This window comes from Hakea prostrata, chromosome 1 (assembly GCF_041222555.1).
Source record: "Hakea prostrata isolate BN-2017 chromosome 1, UWA_Hpros_2, whole genome shotgun sequence".
NCBI classification, from domain to species: Eukaryota; Viridiplantae; Streptophyta; class Magnoliopsida; order Proteales; family Proteaceae; genus Hakea; species Hakea prostrata.
Genome location: NC_142600.1, coordinates 69,301,090 through 69,319,926, shown reverse-complemented (window position 1 = coordinate 69,319,926; position 18,837 = coordinate 69,301,090). Strand labels below are relative to the sequence as shown.

Here is an 18,837-nt window from a genome sequence, read left to right as displayed (position 1 = left end):
GATAATCATGAGCAAGAATATCCAATAACTAAATTAAATGAATTACGAAGCCCAAAATGCTCCAATAACAAAGGAAAGAAAATAAAGAATAATGAATAAGTCAAAAATGAGGGCAGCGGAATAAAAGTGTTTAAATCGGTTTCTTTCCAGTTTGTTTCTCTAAGTTAATGAACTTAGATTCCAGTTTAATGAGGTGAGGGGTTCTCCAATTCTTCTCTCTCGGTCAGGACCATCAACCGGTGCGATAAGCGCACTCCATGCACCCGCGGGAACTCCCGCACATGCTATTTCCATCTCCCCTTTGGCGGTGCCACGTCTTCTTCAAACGGGATGGTTCCTTCATAGGGAACCAGCCCATCTTCGAATACAATTCCTTCCTCTGTATAGGCTAAAAACATACAAAGAATAAAGGAATGAGTTCTAAAGAACTCGGTAAGAAACAATCATATATCTCATCCATCATCCAAAAATACCATGATACAACGGTAATATGAATGAATGCAAAACATGAATGATGCTATGATTTCTAACTATGCAAGTCTCTAATAGGTGACATGCTTTAAGATAAACACCAGCCCTCCTCGCAGGTAAGTCTCATCACTACGATCCGGCAAGGGTGGTTACCTCTGTAGGGATCCGGGGGAAAAAGGGAAAGTCCACACGGCTCACAAACCATGGTTAGGGGTTAAGTCCACACTCTCTCACCACGACCATTGGTAATGATGTCTTGGCGCATGTACGGGTTTCTAATCCAATGCAAGGTCATAATGGTTACATGTCTACATGAAGTCCGAGATACATCCCCTATGGCACCGACCAACTCGGTTCGGTATCCTTCGCAACCTAGGAGTAAGAATCCTCACGGACTGGCTACCTCTGTTGGACTCTACTCCATAACCCTATGGTCATCCACATATCATTGGGGCGGATGCTCTCATGATTCCTCCCGACACCCGGTCCGGTCCTTGGACATCCATGAGCCCAACCCTAACATATGCAACCCTACCATTTCATGACCAACGGTGGACCACCAAGTCACATCACTTTGTCATCACGGGTCACTCGGTTTCAATTCCCCTACCGAAAGGGTAGTAGCATGTGGGGTACCTAGCCATGCAATCTAGACTCATCCTAACAATGTCATCAATTAATCATGATAGTCTTTGAAGGCATCGGCGAGGCATGTGTCCCATTCCACGACCTCCTGATAACATCAGCCAAGATATCCCAAAAGGAATACCCCAACTATCATAATCATATACCAACTACCACCATCTCATAACAATCACAAACCATAAAGTAAACATGAAATCAAAGTAAACAGCGGTAGTATGAATGGCATTATATATGAAACTACGGCGGTATATATTGGTACAGATTAAGAATAACAATTACTAAATCAACATCTTTGAAGTATACATAAATAGATAAGATAGTTGTCCTTACTTGCATATCTTTGAAACGTCAAGTAAAATGGAATCCGGTAATTATTAGTAGACTTTTCTTTTAAACGGTAATCACCTAAACACGGGGTTATTAGAATATATAAGTCACATAAACCAAATTGAATCAAAACCGAAATCTATTTGGTCATTGTTTACCACCGACCGGTCGCTTGTGCCGGTCGCTTAGGTTAGCGACCGCCACTAGTGACCGCCCCAAAAAAGTGAGCTTCAATCCGAAACTCGGGCTTCGATTACTCGATTTCAATCCGGTTTTCGAGTAATCTCATCCTAAGTCTCGAATTAAACACTCCCTAAGCCAAAAGGGTAAGAGAAAACAATCCCACTATCATCGGTGGATTATCCCTAACCCTCTCCTTTATTGGATTTTCCATCTCACGGAAGCGGGGTTCCGTTTATGGTTATTCCATCTCATGTAGATTAAAAAAAAGGGTAAAGAATAACCAAGGGGTAATCACGGTGACGAGGAAAAAGGGTAAAACCAAACTAACGGAGATAAGAGAGTAGAGAACGAAGGGTTAGTTCAATACCTCACCGAGAAAGCGAGAGAAGAAGAGAAGGCGATCCTCCAAACCCTTTGTCGGTACTCCGAGAGACTCTTTCGGATCTTCCCCGCAGCCGTCTTAACTCCCAAATAAGAAATAACGAATAAAGTAATCGTTAATGAGACGGAGGTTGCCTTTTATAGAAGTGCAGGGGGCAAAATAGGGCAAAATCCCGAAAGCAGACCGGGCGGTCGCTTGGGCCGGTCGCTTAGGTTAGCGACCGCCACTAGTAACCGCCCCCATGTAATTTGCCATACAAGGGTGCTTTTACTAGGGGGTTGATACCCAAGGTCAACCTAGCCCTAAATAAGAGATGGGGGAGATCTTACCTTCATTCCGGACATCTACGAACGACACTTGACTTCCGGAATTTCCCCACCGGCCAAGGCGGGCTTTTCGGACATAGGATCCAGATCCATGGGTCCGGGTATGGATCATGGGCTTCAATCCGGATACTCCACAAGTTCACCCGACTAGACCTTCGGGTTCTCGGACCTGGAATACGGATCTCGGGTTAGAAATACGGGGGTATTACATTTCCTCCCTCCTTAAAAGAAATTTCGTCCCCGAAATTACAACGTACTGAAGGTCCAAAAGGTGAGGATACTTGGACCGCATCTCATCTTCTTTCTCCCAAGATGCTTCCTCAAAAGAGTGATTCTTCCATCTGATCTTCACCAAAGGTATAGTCCGATTTCTCAGCTGCTTGTCTTTTCGGTCCAAAATCTCAGCCGGTTCTTCATCATACGTTAAATCCGCACTCAACCCTTCCGGTTCATCTTTGAGCAGCAGTTCATTGCACTTATCAAGCATTGCCTTAGCATAGATACATGGAATACATCATGCACACCAGCAAGAGGCGGGGGCAAAGCCAACCGATAAGCTCTTTGGTCCAACCTTCTCAATAATGTCGAAGGGACCAATATACCTAGGGCTGAGTTTTCCTTTAACATTGAAACGCATGACTCCTTTCATCGGCGAAACTTTCAAAACGCACGCTCACCAACTTGAAACTCAAGGTCGGACCTTCTTTTATCCGCATAGGACTTACGTCGAGGCCCGAGCGGTTTTGATCCTTTCTCTAATCATATCCACCATAGTGCCGGTGATTTCGATTAGATCGGGGCCAAGAACACGCCTTTCCCCAACTTCATCCCAATACGGAGGAGGGTTACGCAAGTCTTCCCATACGAGCTTTAAACGGGGCCATTCCAATAGTAGGCGATAGCTGTTGTTATAAGCAAACTCCACCAAGGCTAGGTGGTCATCCCGTTACCACTCATATCTATGACACACGCTCTAAGCATATCTTCCAAAATCTGTATGGTCCTTTCCGATTGGCCATCGGTGCGAGGATGATGAGCGATACTCAAATTCAGGTGAGTACCTAGAGCTTTCTGCGAGACTATTCCCGAAACGCGACGTAAACCTCGGGTCTCTATCGACACAATGCTAACCGGAACACCATGCAATCTCACCACATTATCAACATAGAGTCGGGCCAACTTATCCATGGAATAGGTGATCTTCATCGAAATGAAGTGTGCTGATTTGGTTAATCGGTCCACTACCACCCACACCGAGTCATTCCCTTTTCCGGATCGGGGCGGACCGGTGACAAAATCCATAGCAATGTCTTCCCATTTCCAACTAGGTCTTTGGAAGAGGTTGCGAGAAGGCAGACGAAGGCTGCCGGACAGCTTTCACACGTTGACAAGTCCCACATTTAGCAATGAAATCTTCCACATCGTTCTTCATGCCGGACCACCAAAAATACCCTTTCATATCATGGTACATCTTCACGCTTCCGGGATGAATAGTAAAGATGGACTGATGAGCATCGATCAAGATTTCGCACGAGGTCTTCCACTGCGGGAACACAAACTCTTCCTCTAAAAACAAGAGCACCATCAAAGGCTAGGGAGAAATCTTCCACGTCCTTAGTCTTTGAAGTGATCAAGTCAATCTTTTCTTCAATTCTGGATCAGCCAAGCTGTAGAGCAACAATTCGGTCCCTCAAACTTGGTCGAGCGATACGGCTGCCAAAACGACACCAGAACTTTACGGCAAAATCTCAAGTCCAAATCTTACTATGGAGAACAATAAGGGCTTCTTGAGACATGTCGAACCACACTTCCTCGATTACTCTTTCTACTTAAGGCATCGGCAACCACATTAGCTTTTCCTGGATGATATTGAATATCACAATCATAGTCCTTCACCAGTTCTAGCCATCTTCTCTGTCTCATATTCAACTCCTTACGAGTAAAGAAATACTTGAGACTCTTGTGGTCGGTGAAAATAGATATCTTTTCACCATAAAGATAGTGACGCCAAATCTTGGAGCAAAAACCACAGCTGCCAATTCCAAGTCATGAGTAGGATAATTATGCTCGTAGTTCTTCAAGCTGCCTAGAAGCATAAGCTACCACCTTCCCATGCTGCATCAAAACGCAACCCAAACCAACTTTAGAGGCATCGGTATACTTTGTCAAACCTCCGAGTCATCCGGTATCGTCAACATAGGAGTGTTAGTTAACCTTTTCTTGAGTTCTTGAAAACTCTCTTCACGAGGCTTCGTTCCACTCAAACTTGACTCCTTTTCACAGTAAGCTTTGTCATAGGTCTTTGAGATTCGGAGAAATTCTCAATGAAGCGCCTATAATAACCTGCCATACCAAGAAAACTTCGAATTTCCGTGGTGACTTAGGTTGGTCCCAATCATTCACGACTTGAACTTTTGCGGGATCGACTTTAATTCCGTCGGCGAAACGATGTGACCTAGGAACATAACTTTAGGTAACCAAAAGTCACATTTCTTGAACTTGGCAAACAACTTCTTCTCTCTCAACCGCTGCAAGGCAAAACTCAGATGTCCAACGTGTTCTTCTTCGTCCTTTGAATAGATCAGAATGTCATCGATAAATACAATGATAAATTTATCTAAGACATCCTGAAATACTCGGTTCATCAGATCCATGAACGCTGCCGGTGCATTAGTAAGACCAAAAGGCATAACTCGGAATTCATAATGCCCATATCTAGTCCTAAATGCGATCCTGCACACATCTTGGACTTAACTCTTAAGCGATGGTACCCGGATCTCGGATCGATCTTCGAGAACACAGAGGCACCCTTCAACTGATCAAACAAGTCGTCGATCCTAGGGAGAGGATATTTATTTTTTATCGTCAACTTGTTTAATTCCCGATAGTCTATGCACATTCGCATACTACCGTCCTTCTTCTTCACAAACAAAACCGGGGCTCCCCACGGTGAAACACTGGGTTGGATAAACCCTTTGCTTGACAAATCATTTAAGCGAGTGCGAAGTTCCTTCAACTCGGTCGGAGCCATCCGGTGCGGGGCTTTCGACACGGGGAGCTGCTCCGGGAATTAGATCAATTGAAAATTCTAACTCCCTCTCTGGAGGCAAACCGGACAAATCATCGGGGAAAACATCGGGAAAGTCCACGACAACTCGATATCGGACAACCGTTTCACACCTTCCGAGACATCTACGAGAAGAGGAAAGAAGTCCAACATTCTTAGTCCACTTGCCGACTTTCGCGATGGCAGCCACTATCTTCTTACTCAACTTCTCCGACTACATTCATACTCAAACGGACTATCATTCGTAGGATGAAACAGTACCTTCCTTTCCGAACAAAGGATAAGCTGCACCATACTTAGATAGCCAATCAATTCCAAATATTACATCAAAATCGGACATGTCTAACTTGATCAGACGGGCTTCAAGGGTTCTACCGGCAATAACCCTTGGACAAGATTCAACCACTTCATCTAATCTAACAACGAGATCTAGTTGGAGTACTAATTACTAGTCCTCTATCCAACTTCGCAAGTGTAACGGGAATACGACTCACAAAAGAAGATGCTATGAATGAATGCGATGCACCGGTATCAAATAATACGAAAGCGAGAGGTAGATGATCTTTGAAATGATACTGTCACAACATCGTGATCTGTCTCGGACTCGGAACCAACAACAACTTGTAAACTTTACCGAGATGGAACACTCGAAACAGGCTTCAAAGGCGACACTGAGGATTCGGCACGAGTGCGATTGCGAGAATAATGACCACTGCTTCCCACGGTTAAAGCGAGATCAAATCCCTACCACCCACGGGAGCTCTTTGAAGAAGGATATGCGAGGCCTGCGGTTGTTAGCTCTTTGGACGAGGGTTAGCATAGATCGGTCCAGTACCACGACTACCAGCAACGGGACGCGCCGGTGCACCACTAGAACCATAGCTCGAAGCGGAGGTGAAGCTGGAACTAGCTCCTCGAGGCTGAAACGAAGGGCGGTATAAGGGAGCGAGCCTAGAGAATCTCCGGTTACGGTCACCCGAATGATTCTGTTCGAGACGAACATTTGGAGCGAGATAATTCTCTCTCTCATTCTCTTCTACCTTCTTAGCATTCTGTACCATCTCGGCATAATCCACAATAGGATGAATTGCCGGAGTAAGTCTTCGATGACGGCCTCAAACCCTTGAAGAACTTCTTTGCCTTCTCACGGTCACCTTTGAAAGCATCGGGGGCAAAGTAGAACAACTCTTCAAACTTCTTACGGTACTCGAGCAGTACTAGGTCCTTGAGTGAGTGCCATGAACTCCGCTTCCTTAGCATCTCTCACGAGACTCGGGAAAATAATTCTTGCAAAATGCATCCTTGAAAATTTCCCAAGTAAGAACCGGGTGCGAAGCTTCCAAAATAGGTGCAGTAGCATTCCACCACGCATCGGCTTCATCTTTGCGATCTACCCTGCTCTGCACAAAGAATCTTCGAGCTTCATTGCAACGGAGGTTGCGAAAAGCTTTCTCCAACTCTCGGATCCACTTGTTCGGGAACAATGCATCCGATGAAATACCGATATAAGGCTGGGATGCTGAAGCTTCAAGAAATGCTCCATCAATCTTGCATGCGGACCCGGGGGCAAAACCGTCCACAACATTACCAGCTGCGAAGTACCGGCTCCATAAGGATTAAAAGCTGCATGGGCATTCTGCTGAGTAGTCGCAAAACCTTGCATCATAGCGATGGCTGATTATCTTTGCTTTGATGCATCATATTTCCCAGAATGTTCATCACATCCTGAATAGAGACTACTTGCGGTGCAAGTGGAGGATTCCCCACTTGGTGGAAGGAATTTCAACACGGGGAGGCTCGGTTTCGGTGTTTCTGCGGGTATCTCAACACGATTCGATTCTCACCACCTTCTTCTCCATCTTGACCATTAACGACACGATTCCTTAATTGAACCATTCTGCGAAAGAATTCCCGAGAGATTAGCAACGCTCAAAGATTAAATCCGGAAAAGATTCCACAAGTCAAGATTATTCCACAACGGTACCAACATTCACAAACGGAAGAAGCGACAAGCACAAATTCCAAAAATCCACAAAACAGAGCCAAAAATCCAAAATTTTGTGCAACGATAGCTTGGACCGGTCGCTTGAGCCGGTCGCTTAAGTTAGCGACCGCCACTAGTGACCGCCCCAAAATACGCGCGACGACAACGCTTCAAATACGATTTTTGGGTCATATTTCATTCTTACACTTCTCAAAACGCAATTTGGGCTCCGGGGATTTCGTGCAAAGGGTTAGGAAGGTATTTTGGAGACTCCGTTGGCTTCGGATCTACTTCCCACGCGACGCATACACGCTACACGAGGTAATCATCTCATGAAAACCTTCATTTCTATGGTTTGCATGATAGAACTACAATGTGTAGCTGTTTTTAGGTTTTCTTTTGTGCAAAAATGTTTCTTTTACATCCCATAACATGTCTAGGCATAGATCTACTGTTCACTACGCATTTTTACACAAATATGTAATTATTAGACATCTCATGGCTTCTCATTTTGCATTTTTTTCGCCTAAAAACAGATTTTCTCACTAGATGGCTGCCCGCGGAGGTAGGAGAGTACCCATTCGCGGCCGAGGTCGTGGTCGAGGTAGAGGTGACGCACATGACCCGGTCCATCCGGACTACTTTAGATCCCTGGAGGCACGGGAGCTATACTTTGGCCACTTCGGTCATCGTGCGATCGAGTATGGTCGACCGGTAGTGACTTCGAGAGGTAGCACGGTTCCGGATCGAGAGTAGATTTGAGGCTGTGGGTTGGAGAGGTACCTTGTTTTTGAACGAGGACGCCTATCCCAAGCTAGTCGGGTTATTCTACAGCAACCTGACCTTCCACGAGAGAGATGGATGGAGAGCACGACACTAGGCTAGTGATAGAGAGCCGGGTGAAGACCACGGACATACGCTTCACCACGGAGGAGCTGGCTCACATCCTAGACGTGCCATACATCCACGGCGACGGGAGATGGTTCGAGCCGGGGGCTGAGTCGAGACGATGTCATTCTTTGGGAGGAGAGAGCTCTCATCTACTCGAGCATTTGCCCACGGGAGTGCAGCGGGGTAGAGTCGGTGGCGAGGCTGTATCCCTCATGCGGGATCATCTCCGGGATCATAGCACGGAACTTGCTGCCTAAGGCGGGTCATCGAGTGAGATTTCACTCATGCGGGCTATGATGACCTTTTCGGTGTACACTCGCTACCGGGTTGACTTGGCTTACATAATCCAAAATGCCATGATCTACCGAGTGACACATCCGAGGGGAGCAAACCTTGGATACGGGCGGCTTCTGACACGGATCTTTGAGCACTTCGGGGTCGACTTCGAGGGAGAGGAGACTATCCCGGTTGGGCATAGCGGTACCATAGGATACAGATTGGTCGCTCGGATGCACTTAACGGGCGGACCAAACTCACCGAGAGATGCCGGCCGAGCGAGGAGGACATGGATGTAGAGGCGATGATGAGGATCATGCGGACTCGCCACCACCTTCCCGATTCGAGACGGGAGGCACATCCGGGACTCGGGATACTTCGGAGGTCGCACCACCTTGGGCTAGGGGTCTGTTCACTCGGATGGACCAGTTCGAGCGAGGGGCGGTAGAGATGAGGGGCCGGATAGCGAGTGCCTTGACATACTCCGCCAGATGAGACTAGCTCCACCACCACCACCACAGCAGTAGATAGGTCTAGGTTTTGATTCACTATGATTCAGTACTGACCTTAGGGTTTAGATATGTTTATTGTAGTTTTTATTCAGCACATGTTCATTCCCTAACATTTTGTAAAGCGTAGAGTACGCTCCAAGTTATGTAAGGCTTTATCTTATTAATGAAACACGGTTATGTTTATTGCACTTGTATTATTGTCTCTTATGCATTTTCTTGATAATTCTTTGTGTGAGAATATATTTCACTTGACTTATTGTAAGTTATTCAAAATAGGATCCACTTACTTTATCGGTTTGTTTCTAACCAAAGATGTTCTATTACTCACTCTAATTCTTTTGAGTCACTTCTGGATCTATGACTCAGATTGCTCGTCTAATACTTGTATTAATTATTATTGACTTCGTAAAACCTTGGCTCTGATACCACTCTGTCACACCCCACCCGTCGGTCTCGGTTACCCGCCCGACAACCCGTGGGTGCGATCCGTCACAAGATCCAAGGTTTTAGTCTATCAACAATATTTAAGACAAATACAGATAATCATGAGCAAGAATATTCAATAACTGAATTAAATGAATTACAGAAGCCCAAAATGCTCCAATAACAAAGGAAAGAAAATAAAGAATAATGAATAAGTCAAAAATGAGGGCAGCGGAATAAAAGTGTTTAAATCAGTTTCTTTCCAGTTTGTTTCTCTAAGTCAATGAACTTAGATTCCAGTTTAATGAGGTGAGGGGTTCTCCAATTCTTCTCCAGTCTCAGTGCGAACTGCCTGACCACCTTTCGCCTCTGACCATCAACCGGTGCGATAAGCGCACTCCATGCACCCGCAGGAACTCCCGCACATGCTATTCCCATCTCCCCCTTTGGCGGTGCCACATCTTCTTCAAACGGGATGGTTCCTTCATAGGGAACCAGCCCATCTTCGAGATACAAATCCTTCTTACGTATAGGCTAAAAACATACAAAGAATAAAGGAATGAGTTCTAAAGAACTCGGTAAGAAACAATCATATATCTCATCCATCATCCAAAAATGCCATGATACAACGAGTAATATGAATGAATGCAAAACATGAATGATGCTATGATTTCTAACTATGCAAGTCTCTAATAGTGACATGCTTTAAGATAAACACCAGCCCTCCTCCGGGTAAGTCTCATCACTCGATCCCGGCAAGGACTGGTTACCTCTGTAGGGATCCGGGGAAAAAGGGAAAGTCCACACACGGCTCACAAACCATGGTTAGGGGTTAAGTCCACACTCTCTCACCACGACCATTGGTAATGAGTCTTGGCGCATGTCTGGGTTTCTAATCCAATGCAAGGTCATAATGGTTACATGTCTACATGAAGTCCAGATACATCCCCTATGGCACCGACCAACTCGGTTCGGTATCCTTCGCAACCTAGGAGTAAGAATCCTCACGGATGGCTACCTCTGTTGGACTCTACTCCATAACCCTATGGTCATCCACATATCATTGGGGCGGATGCTCTCATGATTCCTCCCGACACCCGGTCCGGTCCTTGGACATCCATGAGCCCAACCCTAACATATGCAACCCTACCATTTCATGACCAACGGTGGACCACCAAGTCACATCACTTGTCATCACGGGTCACTCGGTTTCAATTCCCCTACCGAAAGGGTAGTAGCATGTGGGGTACCTAGCCATGCAATCTAGACTCATCCTAACAATGTCATCAATTAATCATGATAGTCTTGAAGGCATCAGCGAGGCATGTGTCCCATTCCATGACCTCCGATAACATCGGCCAAGATATCCCAAAAGGAATACCCCAACTATCATAATCATATACCAACTATCACCATCTCATAACAATCACAAACCATAAAGTAAATATGAAATCAAAGTAAACAGCAGTAGTATAACAGACATTATATATGAAACTACAGCAGTTTATATTGGTACAGATTAAGAATAACAATTACTAAATCAACATCTTTGAAGTATACATAAATAGATAAGATAGATTTGTCCTTACTTGCATATACTGAAACGTCCGTAAAATGGAATCCAGTAATTATTAGTAGACTTTTCTTTTAAACAGTAATCACCTAAACACAGGGTTATTAGAATATATAAGTCACATAAACCAAATTGAATCAAAACCGAAATCTATTTGGTCCTTTGTTTACCCGACCGGTCGCTTGTGCCGGTCGCTTAGGTTAAGCGACCGCCACTAGTGACCGCCCCAAAATGATGAGCTTCAATCCGAAACTCAGGCTTCTGATTACTCGATTTCAATCCGGTTTTCGAGTAATCTCATCCTAAGTCTCGAATTAAACACTCCCTAAGCCAAAAGGGTAAGAGAAAACAATCCACTACCATCAGTGGATTACCCCTAACCCTCTCCTTGATTGGATTTACCATCTCACAGAAGCAGGGTTCCGTTTATGGTTATTCCATCTCATGTAGATTAAAAAAAAGGGTAAAGAATAACCAAGGGGTAATCACAGTGACGAGGGAAAAAGGGTAAAACCAAACTAACGGAGATAAGAGAGTAGAGAACGAAGGGTTAGTTCAATACCTCACACCAGAAAGCCAGAGAAGAAGAGAACTGATCTTCCAAACCACTGTCAGTACTCCAGAGACTCTTTCGGATCTTCCCCGCAGCCGTCTTAACTCCCAAATAAGAAATAACGAATAAAGTAATCGTTAATGAGACGGAGGTTGCCTTTTATAGAAGTCTGGGGGCAAAATAGGGCAAAATCCCCGAAAACAGACCGGGCGGTCGCTTGGGCCGGTCGCTTAGGTTAAGCGACCGCCACTAGTAACCGCCCCCATGTAATTTGCCATACAAGGGTGCTTTTACTAGGGGGTTGATACCCAAGGTCAACCTAGCCCTAAATAAGAGATGGGGGAGATCTTACCTTCATTCCGGACATCTCTGAACGACACTTGACTTCCAGAATTTCCCACACCAGCCAAGGCAGGCTTTTCAGACATAGGATCCAGATCCATGGGTCCTGGGTATGGATCATGGGCTTCAATCCGGATACTCCACAAGTTCACCCGACTAGACCTTCGGGTTCTCGGACTGGAATACGGAGCTCTCGGGGGGTAAACAAATCTTCTTGTGGAGGTCATTTTCGAGGTTCTTTTCGAGGGAATCATCGTGGTGGTTATCAAAATTTCCGTGGTGGTTCTTTTGGCACTATATGTCAGATCTGTGGTCGTGGAGGACATTTTGCTCTTCATTGTTCTTAGAGGCCACATGCTCCTATTCTGGAAGTTCCACAAGCATATTATTCAGCTACCGACTCACGGCAACTTGTTTTTGCACATTCTTGGTATCCTGATACTGGTGTTAGTCACCATATAACACCAGATTTTGCTGCCATTCAAAGACCTACTAGTTATGAAGGTGATTCTAATGTTTGAATTGGCAATGGTATAGGTTTGCACATTGTTCACTCTGGTTCATCTGTTGTTTCCAATTCCATTGGCAATTTTTCTCTCAACAAAATCCTTCATGTGCCTTCTTTACAATTTAATCTTCTTTCAGTTTGCCAATTTGCTGAGGATAATTCTATTTTCTTTGAATTTCATGGTGATTGTTTTCATACCAAGGATCCGTGCTCGGGGAATATCCTGCACACCGGTCATATTGATGATGGTTTGTACAGGCTGGATTTTCCTTCTTCTTCTGCTGCTTCATGTTCAGCTTTCTCTGTTGTTCGTGTTTCTTCTTCCCTTTGGCATGAGCATCTTGGCCATGCCTCTACTAATATAGTAGGACGTGTTATTCGTCAGGCAAAACTTCCTGTTGTTCATATAAATCATTTGTTTCTGCTTCTACAATTTGTCATTCTTGTAAAATGGATAATGCACATCAATTGCCATTTACCTGTTTCGCTTCTTTTACTTCAACCCCATTATAGCTTATTCATTTGGACTTGTGGGGTCCTGTGTTAGGTTTATCCTAGGAAATATATGGGCTTTTATTAATTACTGGGGTTAATAATTGATGGGGGTCTCAACACATCGGGCCGATGCATTGCCATTACGTTTGAGATGGGCCAAACCGGTTCATGATGGAAGTGGGCTAGGGTTTGGGATTGCTATTATAAATAGCTATGATGGGGTCCCTCCGATCTCTCAAGTTCTTTTGTTCTCTTCTCTCTCCACAAAAAAGAAGTACGGTAGAAAGACGAGAAGATTGGAGAAGAAGGCTTCATCACTCAGATTTGGCATTCAAGGCATTCAAGGTTTGCATCAATCTTCTTCAATATTCGTCTGGTGTAAGGTAATGCCTAATACTTCCTAATATATTATATCGCATTCTAGTTCTTGCATGGTTTTATTATTGATTAAGGTTTTGAGAAAAACCCTAGAAGTTCTAACAATTGGAATCAGAGCCTTCCGTGCAAAACTAGAAATGATTATCCATTTTATTTAAATTTATTTGTTTTATCTCAATTGGAATTGAAAACGTCATGGTATAAATACCGCATGCACGCATACCTCTTAACGATTGAAGTCGTCTTTAATTGGCACCAAATAAATTTTTTTTAATTCTTGGCTTCACTTCGCTTATATCCCCATTCTCTGGTGTAAATAAGATATGGGCGGGTATTGTAACAATAATTGGAACCGTTCCATTATAAACAAAACCAGCAATGACTCAGAAACCAAAAATTTCACGTTTTCGCCTTTAGGGTTATACCTCACGCCCCTCGTATTCCGTTATTATTTTTTTTAAAACAAAATTTGTTATTTTTTATGTTTCTGGGGGTCGGGCTTCCCCAGTAGCGGTGTGGATGCCTGAGCCGTGAGGGTGTTGAATCCCTTCTTCTTCTGTTTCTCCACTAATTTTCTATCTGACTAATGTCTGCTTTTGAGTAAGTTTATCTTTATAAAACATTTGTCAGTTTCATTATTGCTTTTGCTTTTAGTTTCCTTTCTTTACTCATTACAGTTGTAAGTGTATCACATGGATTGTTCCTTTTATAGAGTATTGTAGTTTTCTGTTATTCTGTAATGCTAGGCATCCACAATTTTCTTATTTTAAATTTGCATGCATTAAATGGTGTAAGGGCGGGTGTTTGGGGCCTTTTAATGCACGAGTTATCCTCAAAGTCCGTCACTGTTAGTTGGGAGCCTAAGACCCTTTGCTTAAAGCAAAGAGAGGAGCCAGGAAGAGGAGGTACCGAAATTGGATGGATTGGTCCATCCAAGTTTTAACTCTTAATTAAGAGCTTTTAACCAAAAAAAAAAAAAAAAGAAAAGAAAAGGGGAGAGAGAAAGAAAGAAGAAAAAGAAAAGAAAAGAAAAGAAAATTTTAATTTTGTAATTAACCCCTTAATTGGTTGTACTTTATTTTAATATATTGTGCATATTTTTGCTTATCGACTACAAATTTTGGATGGATATAATAAGAGGAGGAATGTAATCCACCAAAGTGGCATCTTCCCCATCTTCTTATTGTTTGTCATAGTAATCAAAGTTTGGTAACATTTGCCCAAAGGTGATGTTATCTAAGCAACATTGATATTTGCACTCAAGTGGGAATGAATAATAATTTAAAAATTTTCATAAATTTCTTTATCACCCAAAGATATTGAGATTTTTGAGGATTATTGTTGCATTCGCTTTTTTTTTTTAATGTGGGTTAATACATTATGATGTTTTGGGAAGCATAATTTAGAATTTTTCTATCACCCAAAGGTGAAAGGAATTTTTGAAAGTTATTGTTATCCCGCGGTATTTACAAGTTACATGTGAGACCTTGTATATTCTAACCCAAAGGTTAAAATATTACTTGGTCGGCTAATGTTAGTTAAGGTTTCTGCCTTTAGCATGTTTGGTATTGTGTGATTTTCATACGTTTCTTATCACCCAAAAGTGAAGGAATTTTAGAAAGTCATTGCTATTCCGCGGTATTTGCAAGATTACATGTGAGGCCTTATATATTTTAACCTTTGGATTAAAATATTACTTGGCCAACTCATGTTGGCTAAAGTTTTTGTATTTAGCACATTTGGTATGCTATGATTCTCATACATGTATATCTGAGAGTGACATGTGATTCTCATAATATAATTGTTTGAATGTCTGTTCTCACTTATGTTGGTCTTTTGAATTTTTATTCTCCTCTTAAGATGTTTGCTCAAGGTAATACTTTGGCTTCCATCCCTGCTCTCTCTGAAAAAAACTATAAAAGATTGGTAGATGAAATAAATGCTACACTTGGATTGCTTGATTATGATGTGGCTCTTAAAGAGCCAAAGCCCGCTGATCTTTCCACTGCAAGTACACATGAGGAGAAGCTAAAGCACAAAGAATGGGTGATAGCTAGCAAGAAAAGTTTAATTATAATGAAAAAGTCAATCCCTGAGTCCATGCGTGATAGTGTAGAGATGAAGGACATTGCAGTAGAATATCTTGCAGAGATAAAAACAGTGTTTGAGTTATCACAAAAGGGTGAGAAAGGAGAACTGATGTCCAAGTTGACTTCATCTACATTTGATGGTACGGAAAGTGTTAGAGAATATCTTTTGGAGATGTCTTCTACTGCAAATAAATTAAAAGATCTTGGGACAACAATCGATGATGAGTTTCTAGTTCATCTAGCTATCAATTCTCTTCCAGAGTCATACGCTATGCTAAGAACTTCACTCAATCTGCAGACAAAGGGAAAGACCATGAAAGACCTTATTTCCATATGTGCTCAAGAAGAAAGCGACAAGAAAAGAACAAGAATCGAGGCTATAAATTTGATTAAAGACAACAAGGCATCTGCTAGTGGGTTTCATAAGAACAAACATTTTTCTTCCGAGAAAGACAAGTATCATCCTTCTAACAAGGAAAAAAAGAACCTTGATGATATTACGTGTTACTAGTGTGATCAAAAGGGACATTTTAAGAGACTGTAATGCACATAAATCTTGGCTTGAGAAGAAAGACTCCAAGGTTGGGAAGAAAGAATAATACAGGGGATAAACCTTTTTGTTTTCTTAGTAGTTCTTATTTTTTGATGATTGAAATTTTACACTCACATCACTATTATTTGATAGTTTGATTGATCTTATGATCGGTTCTTGATTAAATTTATGTTTGTTTAGCGGGAGAACTCAGTAGGAGTTAATATATATATATATATATATATATATATATATATAAATAATTAGCAAAAATTGTTAGAATAGGTGGATGGGGGAGAGTTGATAACGTTCGGGTGGGTCGTAAATTGTATTTCATGGAAAAACACCAGAGAAAGAAAATAAAGAAAAAAAAAGAAAAGCAACTAGAAAGTGTATTCACGTCTCTATCATACGTTTTTTTTTTGTCCAAAGTTTCTATCATACAAATCCGCGGTTACCCTCTTCATACCCTTTAATCCTTGCAAACCGAGCCGAGAGGAAAGGCCCATTTTGAGGGAACAAGAAGAAAAAAAATTATAACAAAAGAAAACTCAAATACTTTGTGGGTCAATGGCTTAGCAAACAAGTCACCAATTAAACGACACATAATGTGTTACAAGATGATAAAAAATTATTTCCTCATGAATGATTTAATAGTCAATTTCAATATATTTGATGGAATATGAAATATATTTTTTTAGTATTGAAGTGAGGTTGAGAACAAAAATATTCATTTATGATTTGATTCAGTACATCACACCCTACATATAGCATACATCAGGTATTACCATTACACCCACATGTGTGATACATGGGCTCAGATTCCTTAAGGAATGGCTTGTCTTCTAATTTAGGCTCACAAATAAATTATATGGGCCCCGGCCCATCTGTATTCTAGTCCGCTGCCTAACAGTTCAAATCCTATCTTAACTCAAGTTGACCCAGTGTTTGAGGTCCATTACTTAATAGTCCAGCCCCTATTTTATCTCAAAATGGGCTTAATGAACCCACTGTTTCTGGTTCAAGTAATTTTTTAACCCCTCATATTTCTAGCCAAGCTGAAATAGCGACAGTGGGTTCAGTTTCTGACATTTGTCAAGGCCATTCTATGGTAACTTGGTCTAAGACTGGGATTCATAAACCAAATCCTAGGTAATGCCCACACTGCTTTTACCATTCCTACCAAAATGGCATGCAAATAAAACACTGATTTTTCACAACCAATCGCCAAAAATGGCATTACAAGAACTCTCACAAAAAACCCTAATCGAAAATCTCAAATCTCTCAATAATGCAGTAAGCTAACATACGATACACGTATATAGACTTTAATATGGTAAACATGTCAATCGATCAGGTCGAGTTGTACCGTACCGTGGGGGCAAAGGTCCAAACCCCCTCCATAAACTGAGATCAGTGGTGGGTACTAGGCTTGTGTCTATTAGCTCAAGCCTCCCGCTTCCACCATAGATCTCCAAAAATGGATCATTCAGGTCGTTCACTGAAATATATCAATACGACCATCTTCCAAACTGTGTACAAGAATTCAAGTCACAACATTACATTAGAAACATGTACAAAGCTCATATAGTAATACATCTACCTTGTTGTGTACAATATTTGAATACAATATCTTGCTGGTGAAAGGTATTCCAATGAAGTGCCTCTTTTTTTTCCTTCAGATTTTGATATGGGTATTTAGATAATCTCTTATAATTAAAAGGTAGTTTTGGAAATCAAATAGAAAATATAAAGAAGTGGCTTCAGCAACAGATTAGATTAATGTCTATGTCAAATGAAACACTTTGAAGTGTTTTTATTTGTTTATGAAAGAAAATGGAGTGTTAGTGTTTTCATGCTTCTATTTTGTGGAGCCGGAGCAACTTGCTCTATAATTAAACATATAATAAAGCATCCTAAAGGTTCCAAAATCTATGAATTTTACACCAAAACCTCGTACTTGTTTGCAACAAACTGGTCTATCTATTCTATGAACTCACTATTCCCTATTAGAGCTATACTGAAGCATCACATGCGCCTCTTTGTCTTGTGTCCAAACATTTGAATGAACACGTAATGATTTAATAGTAGTTTATTGTTAAGATTACTTTCTTTGTTCAAGTACGCTGTTTTTATCAAACTCACGATAAACGGGATCATTAAACAAAAATAGAAAAAAATAATATCAAACTAAAATACTATTAATTAAAGTAACCCATACTTGTTAGAAACATGGAATGAAAAGAGAGAGAGAGAGAGAGAGAGAGAGAGAGAGAGAGAGAGAGAGAGAGAGAGAGAGAGAGAGAGAGAGAGAGAGAGAGAGAGAGAGAGAGAGAGAGAGAGAGAGAGAGAGAGAGAGAGAGAGAGAGAGAGAGAGAGAGAGAGAGAGAGAGAGAGAGAAGGCAAGAGACCAATATTTACGTGGTTCGGTTAAATTCAACCTACGTCCACACTAGAATTTCAGATATTTTCTACTATATTGAGAGTTGTGTACATGGCTTCTTTATATAGAGATAGAGTCCTTCTGCATTAGTGTTCTAGGACTCTTTTAGTTGTGATCTTCTAAATTTCCTAAGTTACAATATTTGGATTTACATAAAATATTGATCAAGGTTTTGTTGTAATTGTAATCTATATCAAACTCTTCTTTATGTTGGTTGGAGTCTTTGTGAATACCAATTGTAAACTTTCTTGAGTGTAGTGGCTAGTGTTTGATCAGCTGTGAAACTCTTAGAAGTAACCCTAGCCGCAGAAGCTTGAGATAAAGTGGCGGCTAGGGTTTTGGTTGAATTTCCAAAAGTATCCCTAATACATCCTTGAAACTCAAGGGAGGTGAAGTGACCTTGAGGTTGGACAGCAAGGTGTTGAAACGTGAAGTA

At 41.9% G+C, this 18,837-nt stretch overlaps 1 protein-coding gene across 1 annotated transcript; it reads left to right on the top strand.

Annotated features, from left to right (window-relative positions):
- The first annotated feature begins 15,145 nt into the window (after window positions 1-15,145).
- LOC149029626 (uncharacterized) lies at window positions 15,146-15,937 on the top strand. Its single transcript, XM_089143696.1, has one exon. The coding sequence runs from the start codon at window positions 15,146-15,148 to the stop codon at window positions 15,935-15,937; it is 792 nt and encodes a 263-aa protein (XP_088999822.1).
- The last annotated feature ends 2,900 nt before the right edge of the window (window positions 15,938-18,837 follow it).